Raw genomic sequence first — 18,773 nt, forward strand, 5'->3', positions numbered from 1 at the left:
CAAGCTGTGCTGCTAGCTGCAGATGTGGGTGGGGGCCAGGGTGGTGGTGACCAAGTTTCCAAGTCGGCCCTCTTGTAAATAACCTCGGGCAGAAAAAGAAGAGCGCAGAGCTGTTCTCTGGGGACCCTGTTGGTCAGTAAAAGCTGTGCGTCCATGGCCTGGCGCAAAACAAAGAGGAAGGGACCCCCAAAAAGAGAGAGCCTCCCCCCTCCCCAGGACCCTCCCAGAGAATCCACTTAGGGACTGGCATGGGCAGATCAAGTTTGGGGCATTTCCTCAGCCACGGACCCTAGTAAACACCCTCCCACCCCCAACCTGGCTCCCTGGGACCTAGGAACGCTGATCTGTTTGTAATAGCCTTAAGTAGGCTTTTCACCAGGCCCATGCGGGCCTGAAGGTACAAGTTAATATCTGATGCTAAGTGAGCTTGAGGTGCCTATGCCCTTGAAGCCTGCCCTACAGATTAATTAGAGCTGATCCTGAGGGCTGCTGCAGGGCCAGCCCCTTGGGCCACACAAGACCGCCAATCCCCTATTTGGATTAGTGGAGATTTGTGTTTAAATTCACAAATCTCGAAAGATCAGCCCTTCTGGTCTTCATCCTGTGTTACTGTCAAACCACATGTCTACTGGGATGACTCGAGGGGTCTCCAGCCTCCATTTCTTGAAAAGAATAAACCCCCAAACCATGTTCATGTCAATTGACCAATTTGATTTTTCATTTTGCTAGTTTCCACTGCACCCTGGATGTAGCTTCAGCAAGCTATAAATCAGTTATTTTCAGGGTGAACTGTGCTGATTTAAATTGAAGTGAGATTTGAGAAATTAGCAGCTGCATGGAAACACTGATTTCATGGTTGGCACCTGGCTGTTGGAAAGCAATTTGGAGTCTTTAGGCTGCATTCTCTCGTTTAAGACGCCAATAGGGTGGAGAAGGCAATGGCAACCCACTCCAGGATTCTTGCCTGGAGAATCCCATGGACAGAGGAGCCTGACGGGCTACAGTCCATGGGGTCACAGAGTTGGACACGACTGAGCGACTAACAGGATGGGCATGTCTCCACGTGAAGATGAACAAGTTGGAAAAGTCAGGTGGTGTGCTTAGAATCGCATGGCTGGGTCAAATCCAGAAGTATCAGCTCCTAGAAGCTTCCAAAACGCTATAACCCCCTTGTTGAAGGTAGGCGTTTAGGTGCTTTCGGCCAGCCTTGGAATTCTGTTCACCCAAGAGCCATGCTCAGTTGTAGCTTTTCTGAGCTCAGTAGAGGAGACCAGATACCAGCTTTGTGGAGGAACACTGGACGCTGAGGTGGGTCCTAAAGATGCACCCGCTTGACCCTTCTTTCCCACAGGTGGTCCCTACATTCCTGTGTGGGGACAAGCCTCAGAGGCCAGGGCCCCACCCTCGTGCACCCCTGGATCCCGTGGCCCTGGCACAGGGTGTACATAGCGGGCCCCCAGGGAAGGTAGAAGGGACTTGGGAGTCTGGCTTCTCCATGCGTGGGGGACCCTCGGGTGTATCTGAGTGTCTCTCCCGCCCCCAGCCTGGCCCCCACCATGAGCGCTGAGCTCAACGTGCCTGTGGACCCCTCTGCTCCCACCTGCTCGGAACCTGGCCACAAGGGCATGGATTACCGGGACTGGGTTCGCCGCAGCTACCTGGAACTGGTCACCTCCAACCACCACTCCGTGCAGGCGCTCTCCTGGAGGAAACTCTACCTGAGCAGGGCCAAGCTAAAGGCCTCCAGCCGGACGTCTGCCCTCCTCTCGGGCTTTGCCATGGTGAGTGGAAACACGTGGTGGGAAATACAGCCAGTAAGGTGGGCTTCTGCTCACCGAAATCCTGTGATGCTTCAGGGAGCAAAGCCCACCCTCTGGGCCCTGCCAGCAGCCAGGATGGACCATTAGGAAGTCTCTGTCCAGAGACTTCCCTGGAGGTCCAGGGGCTGAGACTGCACGCTCAGTGCAGGGGAGCCTGGGTTCAATCCCTGGTCAGGGAACTAGATCCCACAGGCTGCAACTTAAGATCCCACGTGCTGCAAATAAGACCCCTCCCCCACCCCCACCCTCCAATAAAAGTCTCCGCCCCAGGTCCCACCCCCTCCAAGGGGATTGGTCTGGCAACAGGAAGGGCGACCTGGGGCACCCAGGGGAGTCCCCAAGCCCTCAGAAGGCCCCCAAGAGTTTGGGAATGTGAGCAGGAACAGCAGAATGGGCCGGTTTGCTCAGTGTAACCCAGCTGGGCACACACACGCTCCCCCGAAGTGATGAAGTGGAGCTTCTGGCCTGACTCCTGGCTGCCTGGTTATGCTTTCCTTCTGAGTCACCCCCCAGGGCGAGTCTGTCTGGGGAGAACCCGCAGGCCCCCAGGAAGGGCCACGTCTCCTGTTGACTCCGAAGCCCGCAGACCTCATCCCTGCGGGGATCGTCCCAGAGCACGGGGATGTCAGGATCCCAGTGAGAACTGCGGCCACCGCTCTTCCTCTGTTGTCTGCTAGGAAGTCCTATTGGGCTGGAAGCAATTCTTTTTTTTTTTACTGTGGAAACAATTGTTTTCCCGTAATCTAGAGCGTCAGTTGTCCAGTGGGTACGCAGAACATAGAAAGGTGTCTGAGAGAGCCAGTGTGGCCATTCCCCTGACAAGGGCCTGCCAGACACGGGTGCCGGTCACCCTCGGAGAAATGAGACATTGTGTAGTCAGGGTGTGACTTCATACAGGGCGGGGCAGTGGTCACCGCATTTAGAGGGCAGTCAATCTGGGTTCAGGTCTGTGGTTTAAAGCAAACGCTGATTCAGGTCTTGTGAATTATTTTTTAAAAAACAGGGTCTTCCTGATGGTCCAATGGCTAAGACAGCTCCCAAAGCAAGGGGCCTGGGTTTGATCCCTGCACAGGGAACCACATCCCACAAGCCACAACTAAAGATCCTGCATGCCACAACTAAGGCCCGGCACTGCTGTATAAATACATATTAAAAACAACAAAAAAAAGCCCATAATTACAAAAGTGTCCAATCACATGGGGCAAAATTTTGGCTCAAAATGATTTTCTTTCATCACATTGAAAAAGGAATATTTTCTCAAGCTTAATTTTAAGAAATATGCAAGAGGATTTTCCATGTCATTATTAAAATGAGATCTTGGGCTTCCCTGGTGGTCCAGTGGCAAAGACTAGGCTCCCATTGCAGGGGGTGGGGTGGCACGGTTTGATCCCTGAATGGGGAACGAGATCCCTGCGGAGCCAAAGAAATATTTTTAAAATTAAATTTTGTTTTCTACCTTCACAGAAGAATTATAGTACTGCATTAAGTTTTTCTGGCCTGTATATATATATCTATCTTTTATCTTTGGAAAACTAACTCTGAGAAGCACTGCCCAATTGAATGCAGTAGGATGGTTTCCATTCTGTGTGGGGCCCAGGTCTTGGAAATCACTTCCTGTCTGTGGGCGGTCTCTTGAGACTACAGTTTGGATTTCCAAATTTAGGGAAGTCACTTTTTCCAACAAAATGCTCACCCAAGTTGAAGGTTACAAAACCCGTCATTGAAATTTGAAAACAAGCCCTGTGAAGCTACAAAACAAAGAGTGAATCCTGGAGGATTAGTTTGAGACTTAACGGCAGGCTTCAGGGGTGTGAAATGGCCTGAGAATGGAAGCAGTGACCTTTGAGGGGCAGGGGTGGAAATAAAAATGCATTTTCTCAGCTTTCATGGAGTATCTCCTCTGTGTCAGCCAGTACTCCCTTTAAGCCGGCAGGGACACATTTCAGAAACCACACAGACCCCAGTAAATCAGATAATTGTTCAGACTGCAAAGCCACCTAGGAGAAAGAAGTGATGAATACTGATCGTCAGCCAGTATTTCCGCTGTGGAAACTATAGCTGAATTAGGACGGGGTCATGGAAAAATGGACAGGCAGTGCTCCATGCGGAGCCTGTTCTATGTATCTTGTCGTCACTCAGTCACATCCGGCTCTTTGCGGCTCTCTGTATTATGTATTCCCTAATTAGAATTGCAAAGCTGGTCCCTTGTCCAACAGGTGCTCACGCCTGACCTTAAGCTTATTTCTTCATGTTTATCCTGCCCCTAACACAGAAAACCTGTGATCTGAGGCCTGTGATAAAATATCTACATAAATACACTGAAATATGGCCTTTGGCCTTTTCTCCTGCAGTGGAACAAAACTGCTTTCCTTGCTGGCCTTTTAATCATCTTTGTTTCTTATCTCTGCACCCTCTGAGGTTCACGACATCCTTTTTTGTTGGGTCATGTTCTTTGTGGTCACAAGAGCCTACCCAGGCTACCAGGGCACTGAGAAAGGACCACCCCTCCCTCACCTTGGCAATGTGGCCACCGACTCTTTGGAGCAATAATCATTGCAGAGTTTCCGTTCAAGCTGTGGTCCACTAGGACTGACATTATCTTTTTCCCTACCAAGGGTTCCATCTCCACTGAGGACAGAATGAGGGGATAAGGCAATCGTTGCTAGAAGTTGTGAAATCTTTTTTGTAAATTTCTTAAAACTAGGATGGCTCTGGGAGTTCCCTGGTGGTCCAGTGGTCAGTGATTGGGACTCTGGCACCTTTTTTTTTTTTGGCTGGTGTGGCCGTGGGTTCAATCCCTGGTCAGGGAACTAAGATCCCACAAGCCGCACAGTTCAGGGAAAAACGAACAAACGAACAAACAGGGATGGCTTAGATCTAGGAGACAAACAGTGAGTGGAAGAGCCTTCTGGCTTCTCTCTGCCTCCTGCTCCTGCTGTCTTAATGGGTCTGGTTTCTTATCGTTGGGTACTTGAGAGAAAGCCCTTGGTGAGCCAAGACTAGGTCTGCAGAGCTGGGGTGGGGCGTGGGCCCCAGGGGAGCCATCCCAAGTGGGCTGGGTGTGACCTGGGGAAGCATGGCAGGAGCTTGGGGCCCAGTCCGGATTTTGAAAGCCCCTTAGGGCTTCTGGTGAGCAAGTCTCAGCCTAAATGGACACCCACTGCTACAGAGATAGGGAGAAGGCAGTGGCAACCCACTCCAGTACTCCTGCCTGGGAAATCCCATGGACGGAGGAGCCTGGTAGGCTACAGTCCATGGGGTTGTGAACAGTCGGACACGACTGAGCGACTTACTTTCACTTTTTACTTTCATGTACTGGAGGAGAAAATGGCAACCCACTCCAGTATTGTTGCCTGGAGAATCCCAGGGACGGGAGCCTGGTGGACTGCCGTCTATGGGGTTGCAGAGTCGGACACGACTGACATGACTTAGCAGCTACAGAGATAAGCTGGGGCTTCTGGTCCTTTGGTGGGCCTCTTATTCCCTTTCACTTAAAAGTGATTTATATATTATTGAAGTGAATACACACACACGGTTTAAAACCCCAGCAGCCCCTGGTTCCCACCCCTGGAGGAGCCCCTCCGTCTCCATGTGGAATTTGGGAATTACTGTTTCTTACACTTTCTAGACATTACCTTGGCCTAGCTGTGACCGCTGCTGAAGATTCAGCTGTTTTCCCAGCCCAGGCCATTTCCCACCTTCCCCGTCTTGCCATTGTTCTCATGTATATGGCTATTCCCGGCCTTTGGAGATGAGGCTGCTCCTTCCTGCTTTTGGTCTCAGCTGACAGAGGCACCCTGTGGCTTGTGTGAGTCCGTCCAGTGTACAGCTCTGAGTCTGGGGGTCATCAGGAGCCTCCATTGTTCCTTTTTTTTTTTAACCCCCTGAAAGGTCAGGTTGTTTTGAAAATCAGCAGTTATTGGCAGCTAAGTCCCACTGCAGCCTGGCTCTGCTATCAACAGCAGTGTTGCATTTTCCCAGGGAAGTGTGGCCTCTGCCCTGGGCCAGAGCTGGGCACCCCCAGTACACCTCTGTCCATGGCACCCAGGGGGAGATCTCTGAGGGACCCAGTGTTTCTTTAGCCTTTTCTGTACTTTTTAGATTGCCCTTAGTGAGATCTTCTCTAGCATATCAGAAAAAAATTCAGTGTGTGAATAGGGGAGGAGAGTGCCCTCTGCTCTGCGGAGGCCCCGACTCAGCAGCCCCTCTGCCTTGCAGGTGGCCATGGTGGAGGTGCAGCTGGAGACGCAATACCAGTACCCGCGGCCGCTGCTCATTGCCTTCAGCGCCTGCACCACGGTGCTGGTGGCCGTGCACCTGTTCGCCCTGCTCATTAGCACGTGCATCCTGCCCAACGTGGAGGCCGTGAGCAACATCCACAACCTCAACTCCATCAGCGAGTCCCCGCACGAGCGCATGCACCCCTACATCGAGCTGGCCTGGGGCTTCTCCACCGTGCTGGGCATCCTGCTCTTCCTGGCCGAGGTGGTGCTGCTCTGCTGGATCAAGTTCCTGCCCGTGGACGCGCGCCACCAGCCGGGCCCCCCGCCCGGCCCCGGCGGCCACACGGGCTGGCAGGCCGCCCTGGTGTCCACCATCATCATGGTGCCCGTGGGCCTCATCTTCGTGGTCTTCACCATCCACTTCTACCGCTCGCTGGTGCGCCATAAGACCGAGCGGCACAACCGCGAGATCGAGGAGCTGCACAAGCTCAAGGTGCAGCTGGACGGGCACGAGCGCAGCCTGCAGGTGGTGTGAGCGCATGCGCTCCCGGGCGTGGCCGCTGCCGCGCCTGCATCATTTGGCGTGGACCGGAACTCGCCTGCCTGCTGGACAGTTTCAGACACGCGGATGGCCAGCCGGGCCGCCGAGTCTCTGCCAGACGGTTCTAGACCAAAGTTCTACTTCTGTCTTAATGCTGTTAAGACCTGGCTCGTTTTCCCTCAGAGGATGGAACTCTTCAGTTAAAGGGGAGACTGATGGCTAAGAGCTCAGGGTAGAGAAGGGCTGAGTCCTTGACCTTGGGGACTTCCTGAGGCAAGGAGGCCGGGCTCTGGGTTGTAATGGGTGGTCACGGGTCTCCTCAGAGACATGGACCGAGTGGCCAGCTCGGGGCGGGAGCCTGGCAGGGGCCTGGAGAGTCAAGGCAGCATCCTGAGTTCAGGGAAGGGATTGCACCTTGACTCTGGAGCTGGGCTGGTGGCAGCCCGGGGGCATGAGTGATGCTACCACCCTGCTATGAATAGACTGGGCGCAGGATTAACGGCTTGGCCTGGTGCTTCCCTCCCTGCCCTGGAGGGAGTTGGGTGGCCTCGCCTGTGGGGTGGGTGGGGGAGGGGAGGCAGGAACCTGGGTAGGGCAAGTCAGCCCAGCAAGTGCATCAGACTAGTCAGGCCTTGGATGAGATGTCCAAGGTCGGAGGCCTGTGAGGTCAAGAGGCCTGTCTCTAGGCATCCCAGGTGAGGTGCCCACTTGAGGTGGCTAACTGAGGGGTGACCTGAAGCAGCCTGGGCTCGAATTCTCTCTTCCCAGACAGCAGGATCCCTGGCCACACTGACCCAGCGAGGCCACCAGGTTGGGGAAGGGGCCCCCAGTCCAGAGAGGTCCTTATCTCAACCCCAGACGGTCCCAAGCTGTCAGCCCTCCGAGCTGCGGTTACAGAGGGTGGGACACTGGCCAGGCAGCTGAGCTCACCTGTCTCCCTGCTGCCTGTGGCCCCTGCTGTGGGAGGGGGGCAGCCTGGGGGACTTCCTGTCTAGACAAGGCCGTGGCCTGGCCTGGTCCGTGGGTGGTGGTGTCAGAGGCCATCCCTGGCCACATTTGGATTCTGCTTATGACAGCAGGGAGGGCGAGGTCCCATGCAGTGCTCCCCAGGGGACCCCCAGGCCTTCCGGCCACACCCACCCAGCTCATACTTCTAGTCATGGTTTCTGGTGTTTTCCAGATGGCATCTGGTAGACCTGAGCCCACATCTTGGGGCAGAACGTATACGTGCTATAGCCCAGCTCCTCTGTGAGTTTGCTGTGCCCTGAGCTGCTTTTAAGAACCACGTGTACATACTGGCCAGCAGCCGCCAGAGAGGGGTGCCTTTTCTTTTGTTTCCACAGTCATCAGACTTCATGCTCCGATGGCATTTCTGTCCACAGCCCAGTAGCTCTGTGGTGTCTGGGTTGTGTGTGCCAGGAAACGCTGGTGGGCCTGGTTGAGGTTTCTGAGACTGTGACATACTGTCGAGAACATAAACCTTAACACATCACTCTGAAATGCTGAGAACCACCAGTGCAAGTCGTGGCATTTACGGGGAACCTGGATGTCATGTCCTGTGGGGCCAGAGGAGAGCCCTGGTGCCTTCCGAAGGGTGTGTCTCTCATATCCTCTGCTGACATCTGTCATGACTTGCTCGCTCCCTGGCGCATGTCTCCTATCCTCCTGGAGCCTTGTTGAAAAGGCTTGTCTGGTTTAATGTGTTTGCTTTGTGTGAGAAGGTCACTGGCATCACTGCAAGACCACCACTGTGTCCTGGTAGGGACCAGCTCTTCCCCACTGCTGGAGGGGGCAGCAGCCCCTTCCTCTAGCCTGAGCCTTTTGAGAGGGGCCTCGCGGCGCTCACTGCGACCCACTGTCCTGGGCTGCCTGGCGTCCCTGCCCTGTGAGCCAGGCCCACGGAGTGCCCAGCTCCCCCACACCGTGGCAAGCACACCCCAGGTATCAGCCAGGAGCCCTCTGTTAATGCCTGGCCCATGGCGGCGGTGGTGGGAGGGGAGCTTCCTAACCTGGCCACATCAGGGTCACCTAGGTGCCAGGGGCAGTGGCACACAGGCAGGGAAGATGCCGCATGACGTTTTAGACACTGATTAGGAGAACAGTGTTCTTGCAATTTCTTTTTTTCATCCGGCATGTTTTCCCAGCTCCAGCCTTTCTAGTTCCCAGAGGTATGGGGCAAACAGTTTCTGTGAGAACAGAGCTGACCACGGGTTGGGGACTGGTGATGGGGGTCACTCTCAGAGTAGCCCAGAGCATCCTCTGGGGCTGGAGAGTAAGCTATTTGGAGCTGCAGCAGGGCAGTCTGGGAAGGAGAGGGAAGCATATTTACAGGCTAGAAATTCGGTTCCTGGAGGTTTAGCCTGATTGTGAAGAGGGTTCCGAGTATAGTGGCCTCTCTATGGTGAGAGGAGCGGTGTGGGCTTGCCCTATTTTCCTCTGAAAGGAGCCTTCCTGGTGCTCATAAAACAAATGCCCGCAGATATACACAGAGGCCATTTCCAAAGTGGAACACAGTCTCCATTTAGTACCTGACCAGAAGCAAACTCACGGTTTCTATTTTGGACAAACTGCCAGGGCAGAATGTATTTCAGTGTCTTCTAGGAAGGTGCGTGCAGGACAAAACCACACATGCCTGAGTGGATTGAGGTTCATCTACAAAACTTATCTGTCTTGTGCTGAGAAATGCACTATGCATGACGTCATGGAGACCACATGTGTACACCCCGCCCCCATCCTATACATGGATTTTTTTAAAAAACTGTTGCCCTGGATTGAACTGAATAAATAAAGCTATAACTTGCTCTCTGCTCTTGGTGGGAGGCCATAGGGAGAGGGGATGCTCAGAAGCCCCTCCTCCAACCACTGGTCACCAGTGTCCCAACAGGCTCCCAGGTGAGGGAGGTAAGAGGCCCCCTTATTGGAAACTTCTGTCCTTTACTAGTAACATTTTTTAGTTTTTTTTGGCATACTGTGCAGTATATGGGATCTTGGCTCCCAACCAGGGATAGCATACCCCCCGCCCCGCAGTGGAAGCACACAGTATTGACCACTGGCCCACTAGGGAAGTCCCTGTTATTGTTCTTAGTGTTCTGGCACTTCAACCCAGAGGGCCAGCCTGTCTCTGCAGCACAGGATGACTGGGCTGCAGTCGTTTTTTTTTTTTTTGGGGGGGGGGGGGGGGGGTGGGCAGCCCGAAAAGGCCTGGGCTCAGTGCAGAGCTTTAGGCCAGCAAGCCCACTCTGACCATTTCCCGCATGTGCTCAACCAGCCTGCAGACACGGTCCCGACTTGGATGCCTCCGGAAGGGCAAAGGAAGAGAAGGGACAGACCAAAGCTAGAGACTCCTCACTAGGTCCATTAAGACTCTGCTGAGCTGTCTTTCCAGCCCCTGCCATCCCTCTCAGGCTGCTGGGGACACAGTCGGGCAGGTTCTGCACCTGTCTGCAGGAAGAGCCTAGAGGACACTGCCTGGCCTCAGCTCAAATGGGGCCCTCTGTTGGTGGAGCACCCTGCAGGCTCCATCCAGGGGCCGGGATGCCCCAAGGCCCAGCCTGTCAAGCCCCCAGCGAGCAGACCACCAGGTCAGTGTGGCTGCTTGGAAACTGATGTGGCAAAATGGGCTGGAATTCTGGCTGCCTTGCCCAAATGCCACCCTGAAGGGTGTGAGGGCTAGCAGGGAGGTAACAGTAGCTGAGAAACAGCAGTCCCCCACCAGAAGAGGTGTCTGGGAGCCCACTGCCCCCCGCGGCCGGCCTCTGGGCCCACTCAGTCCTTCTGTTGGGTCTCTGCCAGGGCCACTTCACAGACAGTGCAGGGTGGCCAGTGGCTCTGCACTCCTGACAGCTCTTAGAAAGTTCCAGAGTGACCGTGAAAACCAGAGCTGTGAGTCTCCAGGCTGTGATAGGGCGCTGGTCCCCTAAGTTTGGCTCCTAGCATGTGGCTGATGGGCCAGGTATATCGACATATAAGCAGCAGACAACCAGGCTGGCCCCCCAGCCTGCACCGCCATGCCTTCCACCTCCACAGGCTGCTCCTCACCTGGTCACGGGGGACAGCCACCCGTCCAGGTCACCACCTCACAGCACTGGCGCCACGTAGGAGCCACCCTGTGCTGTCCTGAGCTGAGGAGACTCCTCCACAATTTCTAACATCACTGGGGGTTGGGGGCCCAGGCTCCCAGCAGACTGCCCCATCACCACACCCCACGGGGTCAAGCATGACCTGGGCAGAGCCGACTCAGAAGCTGTCAGCAGTCCTGATGTCTGAAACAATAACCACCTCACATCCTCTACCAATCCACTCTCCAATCCAACACGAAGTGGTTCCTAAACGAGGGGCCTGGGAACTCCCGGGCGGTCCAGTGGTTAGGACTCATCACTTTCACTGCGGTGGCCTAGATTCAACCCCAGGTCGGGGAACTAACATCCTGCAAGCGTGGCACGGCCGAAAGTAAGTAAAATAGTAACTAAACGCGGGGCCTGCAGGCTGGGAGGTTCTGCAGCCTTGTTGTTGTTCAGTGGCTCAGTCGGGGCCGACTCTTTGTGTCTCCATGGACTGCAGCACGCCAGGCTCCTCTGTCCTTCGCTATCTCCCAGTTTGCTCAAATTCATGTCCATTGAGTTGGTGATGCTACCTAACCTCTAACCTCGGTTACCCTCTAACCTCATTAAGACAGATGGATAAAGGAGAAAACCGCCTGAAGGGGCACCAACCATTTTTAAGCTCAAATTAGGCCACTGCCCACAACTGTGACAAACAACCCAAACCAGCGGCCACCGCGCAGGCCCAAAGGGACCGACCTGGGCCCCCCACAGTGAAACCATCCCGGGCAGGGCTCAAGCTGCCAGGTGCCAGGGTGTGGCCAGCAGGCTCCTCTTAAGACCTGAGAAAGACCTTCATGCTGGCCCCCCACTTCGATGCTGGCCAACGGTCTGCTGGGGAGCCAGCGCCTCCGCCAGGCCCAGCTGCCAGCTCCCCGTCCCGGGCGGCAGCTCACGTGGTGGGTCTCCCCTGAAAGGAGAGCGCCATTTGCAGGAGTTCCTGCCCCAGTTCCTGCTGCTTCCCTCCAGGGCCGAACTCCGCCGACAGCTCCCGGAAGGTGACGCCCACGCGCCGGGCCCCGACGTGCCGCCGGTGGATGGCATGCTTCCACTGGTGCCGTGCGCCTCCGCTGAGCACCACCAGGGAGCGGCGGGGCAAGGGGACCGCCACCTCCACCTCCTGGCACGGGACGGACCGGCTGGGAGCCATCGCGCTGTCCGCCAGGGCCTCCGGGAAGCCGGATGGGGCCAGGCAGAGCAGCAGGCTGCCGGGCGCCTCCCGGGACATGGACAGCACGGTGGGGGCCAGCAGGCTGAGGCTCACCAGCCGCTCCCCCCACAACCAGGCGTCGTCCAGGTGCGGGTCGATGGCCGAGCCCCGCTCCGGGCAGTAGTCCAGGTTGCACTGCTCCACGGGCTGGAAGTCCTCCAGGATAGGGTAGAGGCCCATCCGCCGCACCACCTCCCGGCTAAAGCTGGGGAGGCCTCGGAAGTCGGCCATCTTTAGCTTCTGTTTCCGGAAGTTGACTTTGGGGCCATAGTCCTGGAGGATGAGGACGAAAAGGAAGTGGGGGGTTGGCTGAGTTTACGGAAATGGCATCACACGCCAGGGCGGAAGAATCCAACCACAGAGACCAAGACAAGCCACGACGTCTGACTTCGTGGATCTGACATTTTGGCAGGAGACAGAGACCAGAGAGATAAAAACAGCAAACACCAGCTGGCAGTAAACGCCGCCGAGAAAAACAAAGCAGGGAAGGGGATAGGGAGTGTCGGAGGATGTCTCCGCCCAGGCACCGCAGGAAGCAGAGCTGGAGACAGGAGGCCCGTGTGTGGGTGACCTGTGGGTGGCCAGCGTCCCCGGAGTCAGGACCTGGGAAGGAGGAGCGGCTGGGCAGGGCAGGCGGGAGGGCGCGCCAGCCCAAGGCAGTGTTACCAGCTGGTCAACACGGCGCAGCTGGGCTTCACGACCACGAGGGAGAAGAGTTCCCCCAAGGACCCCGAAGCGGTTCCACTTCTAACCTCACTGAAGAGAATGGAAACACATGTCCATACAGAAACCTGTACTCGAATGTTCACAGCGGCAGTACTGACAAAGTCAAACAGTGGGGACCTCCCTGGTGGTCCGGTGGCTAAGACTCTGAGCTCCCAATGCAGGGGGCCTGGGTTCTATCCCTGATCAGGGAACTAGATCCTACATGCTGCAACTAAGTTCATATGCTGCAATTAAGACTCGGTACAGGCAAATTTAAAAAGTCAGAAAGTGGAAACAACCTGTGTCCACCAGCTGGTGAGTGATGGACAGAGAGTGGTCTATCCATGCGATGGAATAATGCTGAGTCACAAAAAGCAATGAAGTCCCAATACAGGGTGCAAAGCGATGAACCCGGAGAATATGCTCGGTGAAAGATGCCGACAGACACAGAGGGTCATACCCCAGCTATAGGAATGTCCAGAAGAGGCCAACCCACAGACACGGACAGCAGTTAAGTGGTTGCTGGGGGTTAAGGAAATGCAAAGTGACTGGCAATGGGTGTGTGTTTGCTCTGGGCTGATGAGAATGTTCCAGAACTAGACAGTGGTGACGGCTGACACTGAATTATACACTTGAAATGGGGGGATATTATGGTAGGAGGCTTCCATCTAAAGGAAAAAAAACAAAAAACAAAACCACGAGAGAGGAGCCCTGGAGAATACAGCTCAATCTGAGGGGTGAGAGGGGAGCACATATCCACACTCCTGCTCCCTGCGGCCCCTCCACTGGAGGGGCCCCACCTGGTGGTAGAGTCTCCTTCCCTGTTCTGCAGGAGCCAGGGCCAGCTGGCTCCTTCAGGTCACCCCGACCTGTCGGCAGGAGCCAGCAGGAGGGCCACAGGCAGAAAGAAGAGAAGCCAGAGCCCGAGGAATCCCTGGGAGGCTGGGGTGACTGCCGTGGGGACAGCAGCAGCAGGGACCAGGGCTGGGCTGGCGGCCAGCACAGGGCCTTCAGGGCATGGGAAGGCCTCTGTGTTCACGCTGACATGGGAGGCCTGGAGGGCCGGCAGTAGAGCAGTGACGCTGACCCGCTGGTGGGATCCCTTCCTACTGAGACCAACAGGAGGGGCAATGGCCGCGCAGGGAGTGTGGGAGGCAGGTGGCAGCAGTGGCCGGGGGTGAACGTTCTCAGATTCAGGACACGTTTTGAAAGAGTAAAGAGCTGACAGGAATCACCAGAGAAAGACAGAGGACTGTGGAAAGATCCAGGGTTTCTGGTCTGAGTAGGTGGAAGGTGGAATGCGCTGGCTCAGCTCAGGGCTGACAAGCAGGAGAAGCTGGGGCTGGAGATCCAAGCACTCGAGCCCTGAATTTGTTGGACCGGGCCTTGCTGAGATCAGCTAGGGGTGTCTGGAGAGGGAGGAGAGGCCTGAGCCTGAGAACCAGCCGCTGGGTTTAGGGGTAGGGGTCGGCAATGAGGCAGTTTCAGAGTGGGTTAAGAGGGAGCAGGAGGAGAGGAGCTGAACAGAACAGCTGACTCTTTTGAGAAGTTCTGCTGCAGAGACGAGAGACATGCAGCTTCCTGGGAGGCTGGTGGGAGAGAGCCGACCTTGAGAGAAGGGAGCTGGACAAGGGCTTCTGAGAAACAGCAACCAGCCCGAAGCTGAAGAGGGGCTCGGAGGGAGGCGGGGCACAGGAGAGAAGGGAACCTCAGTAGATCCGTGTGTTTTCTCAGAGAGCCCCGGTCATCAGTGGAGAGGGAGGAGGGGAGTGAGGACTGGAAGGACAGCAGCAAAGCCGACGACCTGGGGAGTCAGCACGGCTCTGAGCTCGAAGGGCCTGGCTCAGGATGGAGAGCCAGAGCCCGGGGACCACCTGGGGGTGGGCGTGCAGGCTGGACCCAACCAGGGCTGTGGGTGAGCGGAAGGAGTCTGACAAAGTGAGAGCAGAAAGGGTAAGGGACACCCGAGGAAGTGCCTGTGCTAAGTGGCTGGGGGGCCAGGGGGAGTCGGGGGGTGCGCTCGGGCAGGGAGCGTGGAAAGGGGGCCGATGGCTGTCTGGAGGGGGTGAGGACTGCTGGAGATGAGGAACAGAGGAGACAGGAATGGACCCAAGGAGAAGGGGGCTGTGATCCCAACAAAGGGAAGCTTCAGGGTTTGGAGGCCAGTGTATCAGTAGGAACAGGCGTGAGGAGATTCATAACTGACCCGGAGAACTGCCTGCCGACGGGTCGGGGCGTCTGGCAGCACTCCACAGGGCTTCCCTGCGGGCTCAGTGGTAAAGAATCCGCCTGCTAATACAGGAGATGCAGGTTTGACCCCTGATCCAGGGGGATCCCACGTGCCTCGGAGCAACAAAGCCAGAACTACTGAGCCTAATGCTCTAGAACCCAGGAGCCGCAAGTACTGAAGCCTCCAGAGCAACAAGAGAAGCCACTGTAAGAAGAAGCCCTCGCACGAGAACTAGGGAGTAGCTCCTGCCTGCTGCAATTAGAGAAAAGCGTGCACAGCAGTGAAGACCCAGCACAGGCAAAAACAAATAACTAATTAATTAATTGAAAAAAGAAGCACTCCACCAGAGTCACCAGCACTCGGCCAGCTGGGGAGAGGGCAGAGAGAGCTGGGTGGCCGTCTGCTTCTGAGCCCCAACTCATAGGAAGGTAAACAGGCCATGCTCTGGGCCCTTTCCCAGCACGTCTATTCAGCAGCCCTGCCCTGCCACAGCCCTAGGTCAGCTTGTCTGCTAATGGCTCTGGGGGGTGGCTGCAAAGGAAGGCATGGAAAAGGAGATAAGCACAGGGGCTCCAGGGTCAGGTGCCTGGCAGGGCCCTGCAGCGTGACTGCCCTCTCTGGCCGGCCAGGCCCTCCTCCCCCTACCCAGCTCTGGCCCAGCCTACCTGCTTCCTCCGCCCAGACTGGGAGAGCTTCCAGGGGTCGCGGTCCATTAGCTGCACCATCTCGGCTTCTTCCTCTTGGGTCACGAAGTCCTCGATCAGGGTCACGCCCGGGAAAGGGAAGGCCCAGCCTTCAAAGTCAGACTCCTCGGCCCCCACTGCCCAGCCGGTGTCAGGGTAGTAAATGAACCGGTGTGTTTTCTGCAAAAGAAAGACAGGGGTATCAGAGCCTCTGGAGCCCTGGCTCACACCACACATGCGCCCTGAAAAGCTGCCCCGCCCAGTGGTGCAACCTCCCTGGCAGCACTTTGGGGGGCAGCTGGCGTCTCCAGGGAGGTGGGACCCCTGCCCAGCCCCCACCTTGCCCACTTTTTCATCTGTAAAAGGGAAGAGAGTACACAGGACCATTCTTTCGTCTTCCACCTTGCAGGTGAGGTGACTGAGGCTCAGCAAAGTTAAGGAACTAGCCCAAGGCTGCACAGCTGGGGAGCAGCCTCCGAGGCCACACTGTTGCTGTGCTGCTGTGGGCACTGTCTGTGCCCCCCAGGCTAGTGAGGCCTGTGTGGAGGCAGACGGCCCTGACGGGGAGCTGGAGAAATCTGCTCCCCTAAAGCTGAGGCCTCGAGCTGCCCAGGGGGTGAGTTCACACGCTGGGAAGCCAGAGGGAGCAGCTCTTTCCAGCCGCAGTGGGGGTGTCGCTGGGGCCTCCCCGACATGGTGGCAGCCATGGGCGCTCTCTGAATTTCTCATCGAAAAAGGATAGAGGGCTTCCCAGGTGGCTCAGTGGTAAAGAATCCACCTGCTAAGGCAGGAGACATGAGTTCAATCACTGATCCCAGAAGATCCCACTCACAGTGGGGCAGCTAAGCCGGTGCGCCACAACTACCCAGCCCGTGGTCTAGAGCCTGGGAGTGGAAACTAGCGAAGCCCGCACACCCTAGAGCCCGTGCTCCGCAGCAAGAGAAGCCACGGCAACGAGAAGCCCGTGCACAGCAACTAGAGAGGAGACCCTGCTCGTCCCAACTTGAGGAAAGCCCACACGGTAGTGAAGACTCAAGAGAGCCAAAAATAAAATAAACAAATACAATTTAAAAAGAAGAGCAGAACTTGCCAGTCACCTAGAGGAGTACCAGACTGACAACCTCCTGTGGCAGGGCCTCCAGCCAGTGACCCGGCACAAGCCCGGCCAATTACCAGGCAGTCTTTGCTCTGGAGCTTCCGGTTGGGTGAGCCAAGACTTCCTCAGATCTGCGTAGGAGTCGGAGGTGCTCCCTGCCCAGTGCCCCCTGCCTCCTCCCCGTGTATGTTCTAGAAGCGTTGCCAGCACCCCTGACTCTGAACCACCACGTCTCCCTCCTGGCACCTCACGTGGGACACACAGAAAGTAAGGACTCCTCCTGTACATTTCACTTGCTCCTCAGGCATCAGGTTGGGAAGATGCTACCCGCTGCAGTGCCCAGAACCTCCACACCCTCGGCCATGAGCCCGGTCCAAACCTCTGGCGAGGTCTGAAAATTTTTTTTTAAGAAAGTAATTGTGGTGAAATATATACAACCACATATATTTTATACATAAGACTGATCCTCAACCATATTTTAAGTGCGCAGTTCAGTGCTGAGTATATCACACTGTCGTGCAACCAATTTCCAGAACTTTCTCATCTAGCAAAAGTCTACCTGTTAACTTAGAGAACGAACTTGCGGTTGCTGGGGCAGGGGGGTAGGGGGTAAGGAAGGGGTAGAGGGATAGTTAGGGAGTTTGGGATGGACATGTACACACTGCTACATTTAAAACCAATGAGGTCCTCCTGTACAGCACAGGGAACTCTGCTCAATGTTATGTGGCAGCCTGGATGGGAGGGGAGTTTGGGGGAGAAGGGACACATGTTTATGTATAGCTGAGTCCGTTCTCAGTCCACCTGAAACCATCACAACATTGTTAATCAGCTATACTCCGATACAAAATTTTTTTTTTTAAGTCTATCCATCAATCAACACATCCCCTCTTTTCTGCACACCCACCACTCTCCTTGACTCTGACTACCTTAGATGCTCTACCTGAGTGGAATCATATAGTACGCCTTGTGACTTCCTTATTCCACTCAGCATAACGTTTTGAGGTTCATCCGTGTTGTAGCACGTGCCAGACTTTCCTTTCTTCCTTTTTCGGACTGAATAATAGTCCGTTGTATGGACGGGCCGCATTTTGTTCATCCTTTCATCTGTCCATGGATACCTGGGTTGCTTCTACCTTTTAACTCTTCTGCGTAACTCTGCAATGAACATGGGTGTACAGATATCTCTTCAAGACACTGCTTTCAATTCTTTTGGGTCCATATCCAGAAGTGGGATTGCTGGGTCATATGGCAGCCCAACATCGAATTTTCTGAGGAACTGCCACTGTTTTTCACGGACAAAAACAGCCCCCTTCTGAGCTTCTATCAGGGACATCGTGACGGTTTCTTCACTGGCTTCCCAGCCCCCTTTCCTTCTTATCCACTCCTTTCCCTCAGAGGAACTTTATAAAGTTCATATGTGATTTTAACTTTAAAACCCTCACGAGCTCACCACGGCCCTCAAGAGCAGCCCAGCCTGCCTTCCGTGGTCAGGCCCCACCGGCCTCATCTCCCTCACCTGACGTATCACCCACCTTCCCCAGGCCTCAGCCCAAACAGTTCCCCAGCCTGAAGGCCCTCGCTCTGCTCAAAGGCTCTGAGTCCTTCTTTGTTAATTCGTAGGATTAAGGAATCTCATTTCCGTCCAGTGCCTCCTGGGACCCTTTGCCCCGAGTTTCGGCACCCACTGCTCTCGTCCTGACGTCTTCCCACGGGCAGGTGAGGTTCCCAGCCCGACCCGGGCGGAGGGGCAGCGGCCACGTCTGCTATCAGACTACCCCCAAGTTCCATAGGTGAACCGCGGCCGGACTGCACCGACGTCCCAGCCCCTTCTCCACTCCAAGCCCACGCCTCAAATCCCTCATCTCTTCACCTCGAAACGCCCCCATCTTCAGGGCCGCTGACACGGTCTGATCCGGAACCTGTCTTCAAGGCCTCAGTTTCCCCACACGAAGAATGGAGTTGTGGGCGCGGCCCCTCTCCCACCCCTCACCTGCGAGGGGTGCTGCCAGGGCGGGTCACCTCCGCGCTGCCGCTCGCAGATCAGACAGGTCCTGATGCCCTTGCAGCCGCATTCCCGGAGAACCTCGGGAGGCGCCACCGCCGCAGCCGCCATTGCAGCGTCCCGGCGGCCAGGGCGCAGGTGCGGGGCCGCGGGGGCCGCTGGG

At 55.9% G+C, this 18,773-nt stretch overlaps 2 protein-coding genes across 2 annotated transcripts; one reads left to right on the forward strand and one right to left on the reverse strand.

The window, feature by feature from the left end:
* Positions 1–1,556: 1,556 nt before the first annotated feature.
* On the forward strand, positions 1,557–6,578 carry ORAI2 (ORAI calcium release-activated calcium modulator 2). The gene is made up of 2 exons (XM_068969468.1): positions 1,557–1,781; positions 6,039–6,578. Exons 1-2 carry the CDS (start codon positions 1,557–1,559, stop codon positions 6,576–6,578), a joined length of 765 nt encoding a protein of 254 aa, XP_068825569.1.
* Positions 6,579–11,439: 4,861 nt separating this feature from the next.
* Positions 11,440–18,721, reverse strand: ALKBH4 (alkB homolog 4, lysine demethylase). Its single transcript, XM_068969261.1, has 3 exons — positions 18,599–18,721; positions 15,495–15,692; positions 11,440–12,167 (listed from the first exon to the last, which is right to left on the reverse strand). The coding sequence occupies exons 1-3, from the start codon at positions 18,719–18,721 to the stop codon at positions 11,577–11,579; spliced, it is 912 nt and encodes a 303-aa protein (XP_068825362.1). The 3' UTR covers positions 11,440–11,576.
* Between the last annotated feature and the right edge of the window lie 52 nt (positions 18,722–18,773).

This window comes from Capricornis sumatraensis, chromosome 3, assembly GCF_032405125.1.
Source record: "Capricornis sumatraensis isolate serow.1 chromosome 3, serow.2, whole genome shotgun sequence".
NCBI lineage: Eukaryota > Metazoa > Chordata > Mammalia > Artiodactyla > Bovidae > Capricornis > Capricornis sumatraensis.